Consider the following 24,499-nt stretch of genomic DNA (forward strand, 5'->3'; position numbering starts at 1 on the left):
CTGGGTTGTCCTTGTTGATTGGTGGATAAATTCATCCACCAATAAAAAAGTGCTGTCCAGAGTTCTGAACGAAAAAAAAAGCTTAGATGATGCCTCCTTTTTCAAATAAAGATAGCAAAAGAACGAAGAAAAATTGATAATAGGAGTAAATTTGAAAGTTGCTTAAAATTGCATGCTCTATCTGAATCACAAAAAAATGGGTTCAGTGTCCCTTTAAGTATTACTTACAAATCAAAATGATTCATTATTAAGTCTAATTTGTAAAAAAAACAAACGATTTAGCATTACACAATTGTTCATGTCCTATACAGTGAGAGTGCTGTCATACAAATGTCTTATTGCACCATCTTGCCTTCCTTAGCCCTGTTCACTGGCCCTTCCACCTCCACAGATGGCAAAGATCAACTGACGTATGAATCTGGCGAGGAAGAGGATGACGAGGAGGAAGAGCTGGAATTTCACCCCTCTGAGGGCAGTGAAAATGAGATGGAAACTGAGCTATTGGACTATGTGTAACTTATGAGCACTGATGTCTGAGACGTCGTCTAATTTCATACGGTTTCCTAAAAGACTTGTTCTTATTCTCTCTGGGTATTGGCATTGGACTTTAGCTGTGCTAGAGCTATGCGGGGCTGGTACACATGTAGCGGCGACTCTTGTAATGTTATTAGTACTAAACAAACCTCAGTGCTATTGTATTGCTCCAACACTGGCTGAGTTATCCAGACTTATATCTCTGTCTTAAGTCACAGTGATGGAACATTTTAAATCTTACTTTTATTTAACTCTAAGGCTAGACACTCCAGCTATTACCACAATTTGCTGCTCTGTACTGACAACGTGATGCATTACCGGGTCAGCATGGGTACGACTGAGAACAGTTTGTTTTGCCAATGAATGTAATTCATCTCTTCCCCTTACAAAAAGTACCCATCCCAGCTCTACCCAGTTGTTTATACTGCAAATAAGATATCAGTATTGTCGGAGAGTTCTATAAAAGATGCCTGTGGTTTCTATTCCAGCTTTCACATCTGTTGTATCCCAGGAAAACTTGGTGAAAAATGAGCAGGTGTGCAAAATACGGAGCCCCTTATGTATGCTCAAGAATGAGACCGTCCAACACACAACCATTAACCTTGAGTCTATATTATTGTAAAAAAAAAATTATTTAAATATATTAAAATATTTTTGCTACAACACTTTCAGATGTTCATTTTTTTTACTTTATATAATTTTAAAAAATAGAGTTTGTAGAATCTTTGTATTTAGAGTACATAGATGTGATTATACAGGGTCAGTACCCGATGCATTAAATAGAATGTGCTGCAATTTATCATAAGAAGCTTACACTGATAGCTCAGTACGCTGAAAGCATCCTGTATATCAGCATTGTATCACTTCTGCAGCTTATAAAATGAATGATATAGTCGCATATGATTAGAAATCGATCCACAACTTATCCAGTCTCTGTTTAGAACCATCATTTCAGGTTCTGCCAGGCCAAACACAGGCAAATTAATCAAGTCCCAATATTTTGCATTTTTGGAAACCAGCAAAGTGGTTCAGAGTTGGGAGCTAAGCTCTGAATGTCCTGAGATAAACTCATGGGGTTTACAGCTGTAATGACCTATCAGATTAACAAGCGTGAATGAAACCGCTTTACAAATATCCCAATACATTCTCTTCATCTTCTATAATATGATGTTAATACTAAATTGTTTTTAATATAGGATCCCATTACATATATTAATGATTACAGTAGACCAGTTGGTTCACGCAGTTTTCAGACTGGCCTGATTTATCTTTCTCCATATCCCAATACGGAAAATCCATATACTAAAGTTGGCTTTGGACACTGAAAGATCCAAAAAAAAGGTCATGGTGTTATTATCTTGGCAAACGGTCTTGCGTTTTTGTCAACAATGATGAATAAGTAGGAAGATACCTACTCCAACCTGAGAATGTGGCTAAATCTTAATTCTAAAGAAGAGTAGGGCCCTTAGTTCAACTGCAGTGCAACTTAGAGGACCATACTGGAGGGGTCACTTGGATAATGCATACATTGCAAACACGGCAGCTTTCTAACCGCCTAGACGCCAGGTTTAGAGTAGTATATCTGCGAGGGCTCTGAAACTGCCTCTGTCTCAGGGGACTGCAGTTCTCTCTGTACTGAAAATAAACACACAGATAAGACCTTACATCATAAGGAGCACAGGATATTCTATACAAATGATGAGTCACATGGCATTAGATCACGTGTCCCTTTAAATATTATATGGCTTATGTAACAAATGCAGATCATCACAATAAATATTTGCTTTCTGCTTACAAGTACAGGTGGCCCTCGTTTTACAACGGTTCAATTTACACCGTTTCAGAATAACAACCTTTTTTTCCAGTCATGTGACTGCTATTGAAAAGCATTGAGAAGCAGTGCATTTATTAAAATAGCCAGTAGAAGGAGCTGTCCGCTTGTGTTGCAGCAAAGCCAAGCAAGCTGAAATTAATCATTTTAACCAGACCTGAGCTATCGAGGAGATTACAAAGGAACAAGATCTTCCTGTCTATAACTCAGTCCATATTGGAATTCATAGAAAGAACTGTTTTCAGAAAAATGCAAGTGAAGTCTGTGTTGTGTGATTATTTTATTAGGTTTATAATGCTGTTTAGCAAATGTTTTTGTTCATTTAACTTAGTTTAATTATATATTCTGTGTTGTATGATTATTTTATTAGGTTTATAATGCTGTCTATCATTTAAATTCTTCATTTCAAAGCTTTTAAAATAATTTATTAGGTGTTACTTATGACAATTTTGAGAGGGGTCTGGAACCTAACTCCCCCACTTCCCATTGACTTACATTATAAACTGGGTTTCAATTTACAACGGTTTCGATTTACAACCATTCCTTCTGGAACCTAACCCCGGCGTAAACTGAGGGCTACCTGTACAGGTGGCCCTCGTTTTACAACGGTTCAATTTACACCGTTTCAGAATAACAACCTTTTTTTCCAGTCATGTGACTGCTATTGAAAAGCATTGAGAAGCAGTGCATTTATTAAAATAGCCAGTAGGTGGCGCTATCTGCCAGCCAAGCAAGCTGAAATGAATCAGTTTAACCAGACCTGAGCTACTGAGCAGATTTCAAAGGAATAAGATCTTCCTGTCTATAAATCAGTCCAGATTGGAATGCATAGAAAGAACTGTTTGCAGAAAAATGCAAGTGAAGTCTGTGTTGTGTGATTATTTTATTAGGTTTATAATGCTGTTTAGCAAATATTTTTGTTCATTTAACTTACTTTAATTATATGTTCTCTGTTGTGTGATTATTTTATTAGGTTTATAATGCTGTTTAGCATTTAAAGTCTTCATTTCAAAGCTTTAAAAATAATGTATTAGGTGTTACTTATGACAATTTTGAGAGGGGCCTGGAACCTATCGCCCTCACTTCCCAATGACTTACATTATAAACTGGGTTTCAATTTACAACAGTTTCGATTTACAACCATTCCTTCTGGAACCTAACCCCGGCGTAAACTGAGGGCTACCTGTATATAGTTTGCATTGGATTTTCTGTATTCTCCCTTTTTGGTAGATTGTGACACCTTTTTATGAACCAACAAAATTAAGGTTTTGTATTCCATAAGATTTCAAGACCGAGTAAGCGCGCAAGCAAAAACAGTTTACTTTCAACTTGTAATACGAACGCATCCCGACTTGCAAAAAGCTTTCTTCTAGCGCAGTTAACACTTGAGCGGGGGGTTAAATAGCGCTCCACTTGTAATCTGGCTCAAACGTCACAGGTTTCACGAGAGATATTTAATATCCCTTACATCAATAGTAAGGATATTCTTCTAGCTCACCTGTCTCAGTATGTCAGCCCATAAATGCCGACAACTGTCTGAATGAAAGCTAAGCCCAGCTGTATTTTATGACAAAACATTTATGCCTGATACTTTTGCCTATGAACTGTAACCCCGGCATAGACGATAGAACCCAAGGCTCTTAAAACAAATCAATCTTCTAGGCCAACAATTCCTAAAGCTTTTTTTATTTATATATACACAGTAGAAACTTTCCAAGAACTTCACCAATATAATTTTATAACATTGAAAGTATACAGAGTGAGTCATCAGCACAAGAATTCAATCTACAACAGTGTATGCCCTACTAAAGATGCTAAATATTACACCCCTCAAAGGTTAGCTACACGCAGGCCTAGCCCAGTCACTGCCTGACATTTGTCATTGCCATAAAGTTACACATTGACTTTTCAGTACAGTTTTAAGATTTTAATAAATCCTTTTGCTTACAAAAATAGGATCTCATAAGTCATTTGATTGGGTGAGGAACACAAATGGTGTAGAGAGGGCAGCTTTGGGTAACATAGCACACGGCGAGGACAGAGCCAGTGTGTGGTGACTGCAGCGTATAGGTGACTGCAGCGTATAGGTGACTGCAGCGTATAGGTGACTGCAGCGTATAGGCGACTGCAGCATATAGGCGACTGCAGCGTATAGGCGACTGCAGCGTATAGGTGACTGCAGCGTATAGGCGACTGCAGCGTATAGGTGACTGCAGCGTATAGGCGACTGCAGCGTATAGGCGACTGCAGCGTATAGGCGACTGCAGCGTATAGGCGACTGCAGCGTATAGGCGACTGCAGCGTATAGGCGACTGCAGCATATAGGCGACTGCAGCGTATAGGCGACTGCAGCGTATAGGCGACTGCAGCGTATAGGTGACTGCAGCGTATAGGCGACTGCAGCGTATAGGTGACTGCAGCGTATAGGCGACTGCAGCGTATAGGCGACTGCAGCGTATAGGCGACTGCAGCGTATAGGCGACTGCAGCGTATAGGCGACTGCAGCGTATAGGCGACTGCAGCGTATAGGCGACTGCAGCGTATAGGCGACTGCAGCGTATAGGCGACTGCAGCGTATAGGCGACTGCAGCATATAGGCGACTGCAGCGTATAGGCGACTGCAGCGTATAGGTGACTGCAGCGTATAGGCGACTGCAGCGTATAGGCGACTGCAGCGTATAGGCGACTGCAGCGTATAGGTGACTGCAGCGTATAGGTGACTGCAGCGTATAGGCGACTGCAGCGTATAGGTGCTTTGTGGATCACACAGCTGTAGTGTGCTTTTAAATCGCACATTTGTACATCATACTATTACATCGCACGTCTTTCTATGTCTTCCATCTTTAGCTGAGTTTACGCTGAAATTGTAAAATAAAGACAAAGAATGGTATTTAATTGTGCTGGTGTTTACTGCTTAAAGGGATATGAAACTCATTTGTTTGTATTGTGACTCAGACAGAGCGTAACAATTATAAAAAAGTTTCCAATTTTCTTCTATTATCAAATGTGCTTCATTCCCATGATATCCTTTATGAAGAGATACCTAGGTAGCATCTGGAGCACTACATGACAGGAAATAGTGCTGCCCTCTAGTTCAAATGGATCACATTCTTGCAAAACTGCTGCCGTATGGTGCTCCAAAAAATGGGCTGGCTCCTAAGCTTACATCCATGCTTTTCAGCAAAGGCTACCAAGAGAAAGAAGAAAAAATTCTAATAGAAGCAAATTAGAAAGTTGTTTTAAATCGCATGTTCTTTCTGAATCATAGAAACATTTTGGGTTTCATGTCTCTATAAAGATCGTTTCTGTTCTATAGGTTTGAACCCTCATAATGTTTAGTAACTTGGTAGTTTTTATTCTAGAAAAGTAGCTTCTCAGAGTATGTTGTTTATTACAGCTAACAAGATGGTGTAAAATACTTGTTTTCCGCATGTGAACTTCACTTGGCATTGATACAGCTTCGGCAGACATTTATATGTACTGTACTATTTAATGATTAATGTATTTGTGTTTGGTTTTCCCTTTAGAACACAATGTTCATTGATGTTGGTTTGGCCATATAAGTGCCGCAGTGCATTGCTTGTTCTCAGATTGGCCCCTCTGGCACGCTCATTTGTACGTTACGTGTGTGATTTTGCCATAGTTCAGATGTTCGTTTGCTGCACTTTCTATGCTTTGCAGAAGGGACGCTGACAGCCGTACAAATGATTGCTCACCTGTATACTGATAACCTGGCAAGTCGCTCCTGCTGTTTAACTGTGGCCCTCACTACAGATAAGCAGTGTATGAGCAGCTGATGCAGCTCCCACAATCCCGCACTTGGCAGCTTGTGACACTAGAGCTGCCTGCTTTCTATGAGCGAGGCTTGCTTGGGGACGGGCTGTGAGTATATATACAGCTGCAGACAATAGTTTGTGAAGCAGAAGCCATGGCACTCTGGGCTACCCTCAGCCTGGCACTTACCTGCCTGCTGGCAGCCGCCCATGCTACAACGGTAAGAAGCTGAACAAAATGACTCGTCTGCACTGACACCAGTGGGGTCTTCCCCATATAGAAACTGCCCCAATATCAGATTATCGATTAATCCTGCTTGGGACAATGTTTGCTGTTTCTGCTGTATGATAAGAAATGTATTGAATTCATATTTAATGTTCCTTTTGCTTGTGGTCACTATAGAGTTTCCCCCCAGCTTTATACTATTGCAGCGTAAATCATTAGTCAGCCTGGTATATCTAACATGAAGGGTATTCGTTTTATACATTTGTGTCATTTAAATGTAATTGTCTATAAATTAAAAGGACATGAAACCCAACATTTTAGAGCATGTCAGTTTAAACAACTTTCTCATTTGCTTCATTCTTCTGATATCCTTTGTTGAAGGAGCAGCAATGCACTACTGGGAGCTTGCTAAAAGCCAATGAAAAGAGGCATATATGTGCAGCCACCAATTAGCAACTTTTGAACATACATAGGTATACTTTTCAACAAAGGATACAAAGAGAACAAAACAAATGTTATAAAATTGCATGCTCTAATTGAACAATGAAAGAAAATAAAATTGGGTTTCGTGTCCCTTTAAGCCATGTAACTATTTTTTAAATAAGGCTTTGATTGACCGCCCTTTTTGTGGGGCAGTGTTTGCCGATCTGTTACCTGGTTTGTTGGTTTTGTGTAAGAGAGACCTTATTGTATTTACCACAAATTCATATCAGCACACTGCCATAAGCTATAGCAATCGTGCAATAATGTTTCTGTGCTCCTTTCCATTTTAGCTTTAAAGGGACAGTCTACTCCAGAATTATTGTTGTTTAAAAGATAGATAATCCCTTTATTACCCATTCCCCAGTTTTGCACAACCAACACAGTTATATTAATGTACTTTTTACCTCTGTGATTACCTTGTATCTAAGCCTCTGCAGACTGCCCCCTTATCTCAGTTATATTAATACATTTTTTACCTCTGTGATTACCTTGTATCTAAGCCTCTGCAGACTGCCCCTTATCACAGTTATATTAATATATTTTTTACCTCTGTGATTACCTTGTATCTAAGCCTCTACAGACTGCCCCTTATCTCAGTTATATTAATATACTTTTTACCTCTGTGATTACCTTGTATCTAAGCCTCTGCAGACTGCCCTTTATCTCAGTTATATTAATATACTTTTTACCTCTGTGATCACCCTATATCTAACCCTTTGCAGACTGCTCCTTATCTGTTATATTAATATACTTTTTACCTCTGTGATTACCCTGTATCTAAGCTTCTGCAGACTGCTCCTTATCTCAGTTATATTAATATACATTTTACCTCTGTGATTACCTTGTATCTAAGCCTCTGCAGACTGCCCCTTATCTCAGTTATATTAATATACATTTTACCTCTGTGATTACCTGGTATCTAAGCCTCTGCAGACTGCCTCCTTATCTCAGTTATATTAATATACTTTTTATCTCTGTGATTACCTTGTATCTAAGCCTCTGCAGACTGCCCCTTATCTCAGTTATATTAATATACTTTTTACCTCTGTGATTACCCTGTATCTAACCCTCTGCAGACTGCCCCCTTATCTCAGTTATATTAATATACTTTTTACCTCTGTGATTACCTTGTATCTAAGCCTCTGCAGACTGCCCTTTATCTCAGTTATATTAATATACTTTTTACCTCTGTGATCACCCTATATCTAACCCTTTGCAGACTGCTCCTTATCTGTTATATTAATATACTTTTTACCTCTGTGATTACCCTGTATCTAAGCTTCTGCAGACTGCTCCTTATCTCAGTTATATTAATATACATTTTACCTCTGTGATTACCTTGTATCTAAGCCTCTGCAGACTGCCCCTTATCTCAGTTATATTAATATACATTTTACCTCTGTGATTACTTGTATCTAAGCCTCTGCAGACTGCCTCCTTATCTCAGTTATATTAATATACTTTTTATCTCTGTGATTACCTTGTATCTAACCCTCTGCAGACTGCCCCTTATCTCAGTTATATTAATATACTTTTTACCTCTGTGATTATCCTGTATCTAACCCTCTGCAGACTGCCCCCTTATCTCAGTTATATTAATATACTTTTTACCTCTGTGATTACCTTGTATCTAAGCCTCGGCAGACTGCTCCTTATCTCAGTTATATTAATATACTTTTCACCTCTGTGAATACCCTGTATCTAAGCCTCTGCAGACTGCCCCTTATCTCAGTTATATTAATATAGTTTTTACCTCTGTGATTACCTTGTATCTAAGCCTTTGCAAACTGCCCCCTTATTTCAATTCTTTTGACAGACTTGTGTTTTGTCCAATCAGTGCTGACTCCTAAGTAACTCCACGGGGGTGAGCACAATGTTATATTTATGGCACATGTGAACTAGCGCTGTCTAGCTGTTAAAAGCTGTCAAAATGCAGCTAAGAGGCTGCCTTCAAGGGCTTAGAAATTAGCATATAAACCTACCTGGGTTTAGCTTTCAACAAAGAATACCAAGAGTACAAAGTAAATTTGATTATGAAAGTAAACTGTAATTTTTTGTAATATTACATGCCCTATCTGAATCATGAAAGTTTAATTTTGACAGACTGTCCCTTTAATGGTAACAAGCAACACAAATGATTTTTCTTTATTTTGTGTAAATTGTTTGCTATATCTGCCGGTATATTTTGCTGTCTCTGCTAATAAACCAGCACTGTAATGACAATATGCCTGACCTCCCATGTGATATACACTGTGTCTTGTAAATGTCACTACCCCTCTTATTCTACAGCTCGGTGTGGTTTACACAGAAGGAGGATTCGTTGAAGGCACCAACAAAAAAATTGGCCTCTTTTTTCCAGAATATGTTGACGTCTTTAAGGGAATTCCATTTGCTGCTCAGCCAAAAATACTGGAGAAAGCAGAGAATCACCCAGGATGGTCAGGTAAGTGGTCAGGGACGGTGGGAGACTGGCTCACAATAAATAAAGCTCTCTGAATAGAAATAGAATTATTATGTGCAAATACATCTAGGTCTAAAGCAAAACTATATGCAAGTAACCCTGTGCACCAATGTAAAAACTTATGGACAATATAGATAACATTGTGCTCACTCCCGTGAAATTATTTAGTCAGCACTAATTGGCTAAAATGCAAGTCTGTCCAAAGAACTAACATAAGCCATCAGTTTGTAGAGGATTAGATACAAGGTAATCACAGAGGTACAAAATATTTTAATATAATTGTGTTGGCTGTGCCAAACTGGGGAATGGGTAATAAAGGGTTTATCTGGTTAAAGAGACAGTATACACACATTTTCATATAATTGCATGTAATAGACACTACTATAAAGAATAATATGCACAGATACTGATATAAATATCAGAGCAATGTTATTTAAAAATAAGCAAAACTATCAATTTTTTAAAAAACTTTATGGGCTATATAAAATGATCGGGTTTATTTAGCAGCGCTAAAAAAAGCTAGGAAATGATGATACCAATCTAATTTATGTTTTATACAATCTATTTTATTTAAAAATTCTTATAACACATAAAAACAACAGCAAATGCTTTTCCTAATTAATAAAGGGACGTCTCCCTTATACAACACTTATAAAAACAGACTAGAACCATATAATCCTAGAATTTCAGGTATAAAGGAATTAATTCTATAGATAACATATGGCAAGCAACAAATTTCTAAGATAAATGGTGAATTAAATACAGGTATACCCCGCTCATACAGCGGGTTAGGGACCGGAGCCCCGCTGTAAAGTGAAAACCGCCTTAAAGTGAAACAAGGCAGTTATAGCTTTCTTTTCAGTGTTTAAAATCTTGAAAACATGTTTGAACTAACATATATTAGGGGTGCAATAGTGCTACGTTTAGTTTAACACTAGCACAGCAAGTATTCAATTAGTATTCAATAAATACTGTACCTGTAAAATAGTGACAATTACTGTAATAAAATTTGCCAGGCTAGCACTGAGACAAAGATTGCACTGCAATGCTGTTAACAGAGTGAACTAAGCATAACAAAATATTGCCATTCACTTTTCTCACAATCTCACGATGATTACAGCACTGTTTCAAAATCCTTGGAGGTTGAACTTCAGCTCCACAAAGCGCTGTATTAGCGAATCGCTGTAAAGTGAAGCGCTGTAAAGTGAGGTATACCTGTATTTAAAAGGCACAAATGTATCAATCCTAATAGCTTTACAGTTCTTCAGTAACAAATTCAGTTATAAAGTTACACAGTTACTTTCCTTGGACATATAATTGGCTCAGGTGTGCTGGATAGTTAAAAAGGCAAAAAACAGCCAATATTCTGATTTAGGTGCCAAAGCAATCGTGGTTAATGGAAATGGTTAATTTAACAGATGAATACCTTGATGTCTTTAAAGTTCAGTTTGCGTGTTTTAAAAAACGTAGTGCAAATTAGTGTAGAGGTACCTTAATCTGTCCTGGTTGCAACCGCTGATTATCTTCACTGTGAGGGATTCACAGACTGTTTGTTCCTGGTGCTTCTGATAAGTCACCTGACCTTCTCTTTGATTCAGAGGTCAGGGGTGATGATCCGTTCTGGTGATGTAGTTATTCTTTTTTTTTTTTTTTGTTTTCCTTTCTTCTTATAGCCCAAATATTGTTTTCATCTGGGTTCCCTCAGACTTCTTAAGGTTTGAAGAAATCTTTGGTCAGTGTTTAGCAGTAACACCGTATTCCCTGCAGTTACCAAAGGTAGATTTTAACTTGCAGGGTCAGGAGAAAAGTTTAAAGTTGCAGGGTCACACAGCTTTGTGACAGTAGTAAATGAAGTTTAGTAGAGTGTAGCAGGTCCCATTCAACGCGTTTCACCCTTCTGGGCTTTATCAAGAATCTACCTTTGGTAACTGCAGGGAATACGGTGTTACTGCTAAACACTGACCAAAGATTTCTTCAAACCTTAAGAAGTCTGAGGGAACCCAGATGAAAACAATATTTGGGCTATAAGAAGAAAGGAAAACAAAAAAAAAAAAAGAATAACTACATCACCAGAACGGATCATCACCCCTGACCTCTGAATCAAAGAGAAGGTCAGGTGACTTATCAGAAGCACCAGGAACAAACAGTCTGTGAATCCCTCACAGTGAAGATAATCAGCGGTTGCAACCAGGACAGATTAAGGTACCTCTACACTAATTTGCACTACGTTTTTTAAAACACGCAAACTGAACTTTAAAGACATCAAGGTATTCATCTGTTAAATTAACCATTTCCATTAACCACGATTGCTTTGGCACCTAAATCAGAATATTGGCTGTTTTTTGCCTTTTTAACTATCCAGCACACCTGAGCCAATTATATGTCCAAGGAAAGTAACTGTGTAACTTTATAACTGAATTTGTTACTGAAGAACTGTAAAGCTATTAGGATTGATACATTTGTGCCTTTTAAATATTTAATTCACCATTTATCTTAGAAATTTGTTGCTTGCCATATGTTATCTATAGAATTAATTCCTTTATACCTGAAATTCTAGGATTATATGGTTCTAGTCTGTTTTTATAAGTGTTGTATAAGGGAGACGTCCCTTTATTAATTAGGAAAAGCATTTGCTGTTGTTTTTATGTGTTATAAGAATTTTTAAATAAAATAGATTGTATAAAACATAAATTAGATTGGTATCATCATTTCCTAGCTTTTTTTAGCGCTGCTAAATAAACCCCATTTTTTCTTCTTATCCACCATTTAGTTCTCTTTGAGGGAAGAACTTTTTTAGCAGCAGGAATCCACCTTTAGGCGCTCCTATCACATTACACATAACTATATAAAATGATCATCTACAAAACATTTATGTAAAGAAAAAACGAGTGTATAATGTCCCTTTAAAACAATAAAAAATTCAAGTAGACTGTCCATTTAAACAGTACTCCTTTAGTAAAAACAAATATGCTAAATCAAAGTAAACATAAAAATGAAACAGATTATTTTATCTTTGTTTCTATAGCTTTCACTAAATAGTAAACCAGCTCATGTTACTCTAGAAGATATGACAACAAGCTAGATAAACCTCTTTCTAAAGACCCCAGCCCCTTGTAGGGCTGTGACAGGAAGTAGTGGATTCTGCACAAAGAAAGTTTAAAAAAATAAAATAAAAGATAAACTCCTTTTAAAATGACATAATACATATTAACATTTCTATTAAGTATACCCACCGCTTGAAACAGAAGGGTTTATATCCCTTTAAATCAACAATTTATTTTATTTAAAGGGACAGACTACTTGAAAATTGTTATTGTTTAAAAAGAGAAATAATCCCTTTATTACCCATTCCACATACTTTTTACTTCTATGATTACCTGTATACAAGCCACTGCAGACTGCCCCTTTTCAACAAAGCATACAAAAATAATCAAATTAGATTAAGTAAATTGGAAAGTTATATAAAATTATATACGCTACCTGAATCATGGAAGTTAAATTTTGCCTTTACTGTAGTGCTTTTTTATATGCATGTGGTATATATGTTTCGTGTTTTCATTTCCTTTAAAGGCACATGTTTTATGATGGTTAGAAAGAACATAGTCCCTAACATCATTATATATATTAACTGGAAAACACAGAGGTGTATTTACTCATGAATTAGTGTCTAAGAGAGTGTGGCACAAACACTGCAGTAAAACAAAGCCCCACACATAAGGAGTGTCCCCAAGGAACAGTGCACCCAGACTTGTCCTTCCTGGTGCTGCATCAGGTCTTGTAAATATGGCTCCTCATATACAAATATAAGTACTAACATAAGGGCATTTTAGCCAATGTAGAGATATATTATTTATTACTCATTTTCCATGTATTTCACAGTTTCTCTATTTAAGATTAATGCGTATTTGCACTGATCTGATCTGTGACAATATTTATTAAGAATCTGTATTTTGTCAGGGAACTGTTTTGTAAAATATGTCCCTTTTACATTAAACATACAGTGACTATTTGCTTCATTCCCAGGAACACTGAAAGCAAAAGACTACAAGCCGCGCTGTACACAATCCACACTATCCCAGAATGACATCCGAGGAGAAGAGGACTGTCTGTACCTGAACATTTGGGTCCCACACACTCGATCTGGAGGTAAGTAAAGAGGACATTGTGGTGTGATATGTAAACTTCTACTGTGGTAATTAAAAAGTAAAGGGAAATGATAGACTAGTTATCAAGCATATAATGTTTGTATAATACCTCTTGGCCACCATATTGGGTTAAAAAGCATTGCGTAGGATTACATATACAACCCCATGTGGCATCTAAGGGATTAAAAAAAGAATTTTATCAAACCATTAGGATATAAAATGCATCTTTTTTTCCTTGCAGCACAAGTTTGTGGTCTCACAACAGGTGTCTGTAGCTATAACACAGGTCTGCTATTTATTTTTTCCTTCCTAGTAGGAACGCAGGGGCACCCATACTCTTCATATCAGACACAGTTGGAAGGTCAAAGACTCAAAAGTTTTTGCAGCGGTGTATTTATTTTTTCATTTTCTCGTTTTTCTTGATGCTCTTTTCTTGTTGGATCATGTGTCGGTGAAATCAGAATAAGGAGTATGTTATCCCTTTAGTCATAGTCGTTGGGACTTTATCTCTTTATGTGCGCCCAGTTATCATCTTAGCTTTTCAGTTGACCTATAATGATGCATTTTTTTTCTGTTTAGTGTCCACTAAGCTGCCAGTCATGATCTGGATTTATGGTGGCGGTTTCCTGCTTGGAGGTGGACAAGGAGCCAACTTCCTTAACAACTATCTTTATGACGGCGAAGAGGTTGCTCTACGTGGCAAAGTCATTGTTGTGACCTTCAATTACCGTGTAGGACCCTTGGGATTCCTTAGCACTGGCGATGCCAACGCCCCTGGTAAACCATTATGCTATGCATTGTGACATAATTTGGGCAAGTATAAGTTACTTAATGTAAAGAGGGAAAGCAGAAAATGTCAAAGGTGTATAGCTGCTAATACAGGCATGTAGTATTTATATAGGCCACTAATATCTCATAGCTCACTGAGCTTCTGATGTACGCTCTTAATAAGGCATATGCTGATCAGTGCAGGGGTTACACAGCTAGTTTACCTTCTAGTCATCTTATGATGCTTATATGAGCTGCTTATCTTGTGTAGGTAACTATGGATTGTGGGATCAACATATGGCCATTGCTTGGGTTAAGAGAAACATTGCAGCCTTTGGAGGAGATCCGGACAATATCACACTATTTGGGGAGTCTGCTGGAGGAGCTAGCGTGTCCTTGCAGGTAAAGAGGGCAACTTTGCATTGGCAAGAATGATCTGTAAAGTGCACAGGTGCAGAGATGGGAGAACTTAACACAGTCTATCATTTAGGGCCCATTTTCCAGCCATGTATCCAGGGTTATGATGGTTTTTTTATGGTTCTAAAAAAAACATGCCATATAGTTTCCCAGCATTTTTCTTTCATGATTAAGATAGAACATACAATTTTAAACAACCTTCCAATTTATTTATTTGATCGAATTTGCTTTGTTCTTTTAGTATCCTTTGTTGAAAAGCATACATAGGAAGGCTCAGGATTGGTGGCTGCACATATGACTCTTGTGATTGGCTCACTGATGTGTTCAGCTAGCTTCCTGTAGTGCATTGCTCCTCCTTCAAGAAAGGATGCCAATAAAATCAAGCAAAATTTATAATAGAAGTAAATTGCAAAGTTATTTGCTAAAGTTTGTTTTATCTGAATTATGAAAGAAAAATTCTGTGTTTCATTTCCCTTTAATAACGGCTGATTTATTCCTTTTGCAATCAGCATGTTGCGCCATCTCACCAGTTAGCAACAAGTAAAGTGTTATTTGTATAGTAGAAGCGGAACGCGTTTGTGAAGTATGTGAATCAGCTGGTACCTAATGTTCCTGTGTATTTAACAGTATGTTGTGTGACACCGTGATATGTCTGCGCCATCTCACCAGTTAGCAACAAGTGAAGTGTTATTTGTATAGTAGAAGTCAGGAGACTGTGAGCGGAACGCGTTGGTGAAGTATGTGAATCAGCTGGTACCTAATGTTCCTGTGTATTTAACAGTATGTTGTGTGACACTGTGATATGTCTGTGCCATCTCACCAATTAGCAACAAGTGACGTGTTATTTGTATAGTAGAAGTCAGGAGACTGTGAGCGGAACGCGTTGGTGAAGTATGTGAATCAGCTGGTACCTAATGTTCCTGTGTATTTAACAGTATGTTGTGTGACACCGTGATATGTCTGCGCCATCTCACCAGTTAGCAACAAGTGAAGTGTTATTTGTATAGTAGAAGTCAGGAGACTGTAAGCGGAACGCTTTGGTGAAGTATGTGAATCAGCTTGTACCTAATGTTCCTGTGTATTTAACAGTATGTTGTGTGACACCGTGATATGTCTGCGCCATCTCACCAGTTAGCAACAAGTGAAGTGTTATTTGTATAGTAGAAGTCAGGAGACTGTAAGCGGAACGCGTTGGTGAAGTATGTGAATCAGCTTGTACCTAATGTTCCTGTGTATTTAACAGTATGTTGTGTGACACGGTGATATGTCTGCGCCATCTCACCAGTTAGCAACAAGTGAAGTGTTATTTGTATAGTAGGAGTCAGGAGATTGTGAGCTGAACGTGTTGGTGAAGTATGTGAATCAGCTTGTACCTAATGTTCCTGTGTATTTAACAGTATGTTGTGTGACACCGTTATATGTCTGCGCCATCTCACCAGTTATCAACAAGTGAAGTGTTATTTGTATAGTAGAAGTCAGGAGACTGTAAGCGGAACGCGTTGGTGAAGTATGTGAATCAGCTGGTACCTAATGTTCCTGTGTATTTAACAGTATGTTGTGTGACACTGTGATATGTCTGCGCCATCTCACCAGTTAGCAACAAGTGAAGTGTTATTTGTATAGTAGGAGACAGGAGATTGTGAGCTGAACGTGTTGGTGAAGTATGTGAATCAGCTTGTACCTAATGTTCCTGTGTATTTAACAGTATGTTGTGTGACACCGTTATATGTCTGCGCCATCTCACCAGTTAGCAACAAGTGAAGTGTTATTTGTATAGTAGAAGTCAGGAGACTGTGAGCGGAACGCGTTGGTGAAGTATGTGAATCAGCTTGTACCTAATGTTCCTGTGTATTTAACAGTATGTTGTGTGACACTGTGATATGTCTGCGCCATCTCACCAGTTAGCAACAAGTAAAGTGTTATTTGTATAGTAGAAGTCAGGAGACTGTGAGCGGAACGCGTTGGTGAAGTATGTGAATCAGCTGGTACCTAATGTTCCTGTGTATTTAACAGTATGTTGTGTGACACGGTGATATGTCTGCGCCATCTCACCAGTTAGCAACAAGTGAAGTGTTATTTGTATAGTAGGAGACACGAGATTGTGAGCTGAACGTGTTGGTGAAGTATGTGAATCAGCTTGTACCTAATGTTCCTGTGTATTTAACAGTATGTTGTGTGACACTGTGATATGTCTGCCCCATCTCACCAGTTAGCAACAAGTGAAGTGTTATTTGTATAGTAGAAGTCAGGAGACTGTGAGCGGAACGCGTTGGTGAAGTATGTGAATCAGCTGGTACCTAATGTTCCTGTGTATTTAACAGTATGTTGTGTGACACTGTGATATGTCTGCCCCATCTCACCAGTTAGCAACAAGTGAAGTGTTATTTGTATAGTAGAAGTCAGGAGACTGTGAGCGGAACGCGTTGGTGAAGTATGTGAATCAGCTGGTACCTAATGTTCCTGTGTATTTAACAGTATGTTGTGTGACACTGTGATATGTCTGCGCCATCTCACCAGTTAGCAACAAGTGAAGTGTTATTTGTATAGTAGGAGACAGGAGATTGTGAGCTGAACGTGTTGGTGAAGTATGTGAATCAGCTGGTACCTAATGTTCCTGTGTATTTAACAGTATGTTGTGTGATATCGTGTTATGTCTGCACCATCTTGTTCGTATCTAACCATAAACTCACTGTGTACCACTACTTGTGTTGTTAACATGCCGGGTTTTCTTTTCTGTGTGGCAGACCCTGACTCCCCATAATGTTGGTTTGATCAAGCGTGCGATCAGTCAGAGCGGCGTGGGTCTGTGCCCTTGGGCAATTCAGGAAGATCCCCTTTTCTGGGCCAAACAGGTAACTGTTTCTCTGTGCATGCTGGGTAGTCTTAGGAAATAACACAACACCGTGACCCAGACTAGATGTTCTCTCCCCAAAGAGCTTGAATTCCTGGGATTGAATGTATTGTCCTGTATGAGAAACTGTTCCATAAGCTTATTACCAATTCTCTTGCCTGTTTCTTATTTAACTACCTCGTTGATTCTTGCAGATTGCAACAAAAGTAGGGTGCCCCGTGGATGACACAGCAGCGTTAGCTAACTGTTTGAGAATTACCGATCCTCGTGCAATCACTCTGGCCTATAAGCTGCAGCTTGTAAATCTGCCATGTGAGTGTATATGGGGGTGAGGGGGAGAAGGGGGTATATAGATGAAGTAACTAAAGGACGAAGGTTAGAATATGACGTCAGGGTGTAGAAAGGAGATGGAGATAAGTTTGGGGTTCATTAGAGAAATACTATAGATAGCAAACAGGCTTGGCAGGAGTACGGAGACTATGTTACACATGGACTCAGTCTATACTTCATTAGCATGAGGATAGACTCGGATTTCCCTGCATTTATCAACATAATACACCAATCAAAATGTCAGTCAAATACCTCATTAATATAAAAGGTTGTTAGCATCGTTAAATAGCAATTGGTTTGTGAAGACAACAGTCTCAGTACTTACAATATTTGTAATCCCATCCGGCCTAATAGGTATTTACCTTTTGTACTAGGAACTACATTTATGGCTTTAGGGGGGGCCCATTTATTTAGCTGAAGAAAGACTCACAGCAGCAAGTATTGGTGTTGCCTGATGTTCTTGAGGGGTTAGGAATGATCAGTGCAGAGGGGCAGAATTGCTGTATAGGTGTAGTTTTCAGTAAAGAAACAAAATAAAGAGAGAGACTTGATATCGGTCATATCTGGCACACCTTATTCTAATGAGGTAGAGCTCATTACTGACTGTTTGTTGGGTAAGTAAATGCAGGCAGATAGCTGTGATCAGATGCATTAATATAGACATATTGAGGCTTTATGTTGGCATTTATCACTTAGTACAGTTGGCACCAGGCTGGCACTCAGATCTCTCACCGTACTCAGCTATGTCTCACTTTCCCCTCCAACAGATGCTTTGGTCCATTACTTGGCCTTCTCCCCGGTCATAGACGGTGACTTCATTCCTGATGAGCCAAGAAATCTCTTCCATAATGCAGCTGACGTGGACTACCTGGCAGGTGTCAATAACATGGACGGACATTTGTTTGCAGGAGTGGATATGCCCATTATAAACCAGCCTCTGCAGAAGATCACAGCGTATGTGTCCACTGCTATAATGCAACAGGCATAAGGGGAATGCAAAATGAAAGCCGCTTATAGACATGCACTTGTATGTGCAGTTATACACGTACATATGTATGCTTATACATGTGTGCAATTGTACATGTATAATTATTGTTGTGTAAATATAGATGTGCTATTATAGACATGCACTTTAAATGTGCAACTATATAGCTGTAGTAATTCACTTGCCATTATACATATGCAGTTATTAGATGAGTGGTAATAGACATTCAGATATAAATGCAAAATAATAAACATACAGTTTAAACATGAATTTAAATATGCTTAATTATAGGAACATTATGCACATGTAAATTATGTGTCCAATTATACATGTGCAATTTGTTATACTAGTAACCGGACACTCTGATCATCGGGCCCTTAGGCAGTTTATCTTTCTGTTTTAAAAAATGGTGACGTTAAAACTGTTAAAAATGTAATCTAATACCGCAGTGTCAATTGTATATTTCCTATAAATGCCCATTGGCTGATAGGTACTTCCTACCGATTTCCCATTGGCTGAAAGTTACAAATGCTTTTTTCTTTCAAATAAAAATAATTTTCAATATGTTTCAATACTGCCCTTTGATATGGATGATAGAAACGTTTTGAGAATAACTAGGTGATTGAAACGTAGTTTCTATAGTGATTAATTTTATGCATTAAAAAAAACAAGTTATATTAGAGAGTAGTAAAAGTCTGATAGCGTTAATGAGTCACTGACTTCCTGGTGGTAGGTTTGTGTAACTGTATGGCTTTTAGCTGTATAGCCCCATAGGGGAATAGAAGCACTGCATTATGGGTGAATTTAGTACTTTCTTGTGGATATGTAATTATGACCTAATTAATGATAGGGTAACTGCGATCGCATATACAGAAATACCCAGCTAGGTAACACAGGATAAGACAGTTATGGGGAGGATTTATAATGAATCATTTTTAGTTAACTAAATCAGAACATATAATAATAAATATAAATGTGTATGTGTGTGTATATATATATATCTTTGTTTGCATTTGTAAAAAGTGAGATAAATATCCTTTAAAGCGGTTTGAGAGTGTGTAACATGCTGTAGCCGCTGAGTGCACTAGGTATATAGATCAAGTAGGAGAAGGCACTCACTGGTCTTTTCAAGTGTACTTTATTTCAAAAGCGTGACGTTTCGGGGGGACACCCCCTTCCTGTGTCCCCGAAACGTCACGCTTTTGAAATAAAGTACACTTGAAAAGACCAGTGAGTGCCTTCTCCTACTTGATATATTTAACCGCTGGCACCCTGGCAGTTGCCATTAAGGTGAGAGTGCTCATTATTGTATTTTATATAAATATATATATATTGTTTGCATTTGTAAAAAGTGAGATAAATATCCTTTAAAGCGATTTGAGAGTGTGTAACATGCTGTAGCCGCTGAGTGCACTAGGTATATAGATGATGTGCTGACAAATTAACTGGATTAACGGTATCTCTCTGATTCACAGCGGTGAAGTGCGTACAATGGCTCAGGCACTGACCCTCCCTAAAGGTTCTTCAGGGGTGGATATTGCTTATGATCTCTACTCAAAGGACTGGGGAGTCAACCCTGACCAGGAAAGCATGAAGAAGGCAGTGGTTGAAATGGAAACAGATTATATTTTCCTGGTTCCAACTCAGGAGGCTTTGGCTCTTCACAAGCAAAACGCCAAGTAAGTACAGCACACAATGATAGAAACATGCAATATGTATATGTTACGCTATACCCTATGTATGAATACTCAGCACTGTGCATAGCTTCTCCTTGGTGTGAATACTCAGCACTGCGCAAATCTTCTCCTTGGTGTGAATACTAAGCACTATACTAAGCTTCCCTAGGTGTAAATACTCAGCACTGCGCAAATCTTCTCCTTGGTGTGAATACTAAGCACTATAGTAAGCTTCCCTAGGTGTGAATACTCAGCACTGCGCAAATCTTCTCCTTGGTGTGAATACTAAGCACTATACAAAGCTTCCCTAGGTGTGAATACTCAGCACTGCGCAAATCTTCTCCTTGGTGTGAATACTAAGCACTATACAAAGCTTCCCTAGGTGTGAATACTCAGCACTGCGCAAATCTTCTCCTTGGTGTGAATACTAAGCACTATACAAAGCTTCCCTAGGTGTGAATACTCAGCACTGTACAAAGCTACTCTATTTGATAATACCCAGCACTATACAAAGCTTCCCTAGGTGTGAATACTCAGTACTGTACAAAGCTTCTCTATTTGATAATACTCAGCACTGTACAAAGCTTCTGTAGGTGTGTATATTCAGCACTGTACAAAGCTTCTCTATTTGTGAATACTCAGCACTGTACAAAGCTTCTGTAGGTGTGTATATTCAGCACTGTACAAAGCTTCTCTATTTGAGAATACTCAGCACTGTACAAACTTCCCTATTTGAGAATACTCAGCACTGTACAAGCTTCCCTATTTGTGAATACTCAGCACTGTACAAAGCTTCCCTAGGTGTGAATACTCAGTACTGTACAAAGCTTCCCTAGGTGTGTGTATTCAGTGCTGTACAAAGCTTATCTAAGTGTGAATAGCACAAAGCTTTTTTTAGGTATGAATACTCAGTACTGTACAAAGTTTTTTTTAGGTATGAATACTCAGTACTGTACAAAGCTTTTTTTAGGTATGAATACTCAGTACTGTACAAAGCTTTTTTAGGTATGAATACTCAGTACTGTACAAAGCTTTTTTTAGGTATGAATACTCATCACTTTGCTGTGCTTCCCTAGGTGTACTCGTTTCAGGATATGCTCTGTATACATATGGTGTCACCTTTCAATACCACATTAACACACACACTATTTGTAACTGTAGGAGTGCCGTGACCTACAGCTATCTGTTCTCTCACCCTACTCGTATGCCAGTGTACCCTGGCTGGGTGGGTGCAGACCATGCTGATGACCTGCAGTATATGTTTGGGAAGCCATTTGCCACCCCACTGGGCTACAGACCACAGGACAGAGATGTGTCTGCTGCAATGATTGCTTACTGGACTAACTTTGCTTCAACTGGGTAAGTAGCCAAATTTGAAATTATTTTCTTCATTCCTGAAGTTATGTATCATCGGAAAGGAGAAGAGATCTTTCTGGTAGAAAGTGGTTACTGTTTCTTACACTAATAAGCACAGATACTTGAGGCTTTGATTTTGCAAATGTAAACAAAAAGATAAATAAAGTGGGCTCCTGCACTGGAGACTGGTTTGACATAATGTCACATGCCTTACCGATGACATTATAGGTAAAAACAATGACGCCACTGATCACATTAAAAAAAAAAACCCAGGATAACACAGATGCTGATAACTCCCCAGTGTCAGCCGAGAAAGAAAGGCTTTACATGGACTGTGATTGGATTATTTTCATGAATTTAATGTTCACTTTTTAGCAAATCAGTGCTAACTCATAAATAACTCCACGGGAGTTAGTACAATATGACACACATGAACTAACGCTGTCTAGCTGTAAAAAAACTGTCAAAATGCACTGAGATAAGAGGCGGCCTTCAAGGGCATTGAAATTAGCATATGAGCCTACCTAGGGTTAGCTTTCAACAAAGAATACCAAGAGAACAAAGCAAGTTTGATGATAAAAGTAAATTGGAAAGTTGTTTAAAATTGCCTGCCCTATCTTGACTGTCCCTTTAAGCTGAGAGTAGAACAGCATGCCCACAAATGGCTGCTGGAAGAAGGGAACAGAGAACTCTTGGCAAGAAACACAATGTTATTATTAAAGGGATAGGGAAAGTAAAAATGAAACTTACATGATTTAGATAGAGCGAGTCATTTTAATACACTTTTAAATTCACTTCTATTTTCAAATGTGCTTCATTCTTTTGGTATCCTTTGTTTAAAAGAATACACACATACCCTACACTAGTGTGAGCTGCTGCTGATTGGTGCCTGCACACATTTGTCTCTTGTGATTGACGAACTATGTTTGTTCATTTAGCTCCAAGTAGTGCAGTGCTGTTCCTTCAGCAAAGGATAGCAAGAGAATGAAGCAAATGTTGGGGTTTCCTATCCCTTTAAACTGTTTTCATAAAAGCATACAGCAGTCTGTCATCTGAGACGTATTGTGTGCTGTCTCTGATTTATAGCAGTATGTGCTTGATTAGTGCAGCGGCACATCGTTACCCCACAATCTAATTAGTGTCCTCCTCACTTAATGCAGCAGATGCGCTCACAGAAACTCTATAGTCAGTTTGCTTTTGTGCCATCTAAAGAGAGAATATTCCTAAAAACAAAAGTGCTCCCCGCTTGTAGAGGTGTCTTCCTCAACCAATAGACCTGTGGGAGTTTTCGTCAGCAGCCAATGAGTGCACAATTGATACTGATATATTAGTTTTAATTTAAACTTTTAATTTATAAAAAAAATTTGTCCAAAAATGTAATATTTGTAACTGCTGTTTAATGTGTGTGATATTAATGTTGTACTCAACCATTCTTAAGTATGAATATTACCCTATCTGATTACTTACAATAAATAACTGATTGTTTTCCAACTGGTGAATTTCAGGGATCCTAACAAAGGAGAATCGAGTGTTCCGACTCCTTGGTTACAGTACTCTCTCCATAACGGCCAGTACCTGGAGATTACCAATAAGATCACCTATCAGTCCATGAAACAGAGTCTGCGCTCACCGTATGTCCGATTCTGGGTTCATACCTACCGCAACCTGCCCAACGCATAAGCAGTGACCATTAAACGCACCTTTCTGCACCTGTAGTTTGTGTGGTGTTATTTTAGTGTTAATGTCTCAGGTTTCTCTTGGTTTCGTGAGAACATCTCTTACTAGTTCCTGCTGGATAATAGAGCGATAAATGAACACGGGTAATCGCAGTGCCTACAAGGCTTAAATGATAAGCATTTGTTTTATTTCTTACCAGAAAATGTATTAAACTCCTTAAAGGGACATAAAACAAGTTGGGATAGAGGCAAAATATAATATGTACTTTAATTAAAAAAAACAGAAAAATGGGGAGCGGAACTAACAAGTTATTTGAATCAATTTTTTTGGTAAAATTACTTTAATTACTTTACCTGCAAATTTATACTGCAGTGCCTTGCCATTAACCCTTTACCCTTTAATTTAAGTTCCTGAATTGTAAAGCTCTAACCCTCCCCCCCCACCAGATGTGCTGACCACATCTGGTGAGACAATGACAAGAGGCATATATGTGCAGCCACCAGTCAGCGGCTAGCTATCAGTAGTGCCTTGCTGTATCTGAGCCTACCTAGGTAGGCTTTTCAACAAATGAAACAATAGAATGAAGCAAATTAGATAATAGAAGTAAATTGGAACGTTGTTTAAAATTGTATGTTCTGCCTGAATCTTGAATGAAAACATTCCCTTTAAGCAAATGTATTAGTCAGTGTGTTCCATCTCACTGGGCATCGCCCTCCCCAGTATTCAAGGGTTTTACAAGGGCAGCATAGCACAAATCTAAAGTACAAAGATACTAAACCCACATTTTTTTTATTTCATGATTCAGATAGAGCAGCAATTTTAAGCGACTTCCTAATTTACTCATATTATACATTTTTTTTCTTCATTTTCTTGCTATCTTTATTTGAAAAAGCAGGAATGTAAGGTTAGAAGCCGACCTTTTCTTTCATGTAATTAGCAAGAGTCCATGAGCTAGTGACGTATGGGATATACATTCCTACCAGGAG

The 24,499-nt window shown here is 38.4% G+C and overlaps 2 protein-coding genes across 3 annotated transcripts in view; both read left to right on the plus strand.

Annotated features, from left to right (window-relative positions):
- The window catches only part of GTF3C5 (general transcription factor IIIC subunit 5), a 59,353-nt gene extending 58,154 nt beyond the window's left edge, over positions 1 to 1,199 (plus strand). The window contains exon 11 of one of the 2 annotated variants that reach the window (XM_053696237.1): positions 362 to 1,199. In XM_053696237.1, the coding sequence (XP_053552212.1) occupies positions 362 to 516 (155 nt within the window). In that variant the 3' untranslated portion in view covers positions 517 to 1,199. The remainder of the gene's footprint in view (positions 1 to 361) is intronic. The other variant, XM_053696238.1, reaches the window with a different exon arrangement.
- Positions 1,200 to 5,984: 4,785 nt separating this feature from the next.
- CEL (carboxyl ester lipase) lies at positions 5,985 to 23,545 on the plus strand. The gene is made up of 11 exons (XM_053696242.1): positions 5,985 to 6,359; positions 9,137 to 9,290; positions 13,332 to 13,454; positions 14,033 to 14,230; positions 14,493 to 14,623; positions 17,383 to 17,490; positions 17,684 to 17,801; positions 18,587 to 18,773; positions 20,280 to 20,483; positions 21,642 to 21,839; positions 23,342 to 23,545. The coding sequence occupies exons 1-11, from the start codon at positions 6,294 to 6,296 to the stop codon at positions 23,514 to 23,516; spliced, it is 1,662 nt and encodes a 553-aa protein (XP_053552217.1). The 5' UTR covers positions 5,985 to 6,293; the 3' UTR covers positions 23,517 to 23,545.
- Positions 23,546 to 24,499: the final 954 nt, after the last annotated feature.

Source organism: Bombina bombina, chromosome 12 (genome assembly GCF_027579735.1).
Source record: "Bombina bombina isolate aBomBom1 chromosome 12, aBomBom1.pri, whole genome shotgun sequence".
Taxonomy (NCBI): Eukaryota; Metazoa; Chordata; class Amphibia; order Anura; family Bombinatoridae; genus Bombina; species Bombina bombina.

Bases quoted from the DNA above. Each gene is read 5' to 3' on its own strand.
- CEL (XM_053696242.1), top strand. From the start codon at position 6,294: ATGGCACTCTGGGCTACCCTCAGCCTGGCACTTACCTGCCTGCTGGCA. The intron at 13,455-14,032 runs GTAAGTAAAGAG...TTTTCTGTTTAG, and splicing joins CCCACACACTCGATCTGGAG to TGTCCACTAAGCTGCCAGTC. The intron at 17,802-18,586 runs GTGAGTGTATAT...CCCCTCCAACAG, and splicing joins GCAGCTTGTAAATCTGCCAT to ATGCTTTGGTCCATTACTTG.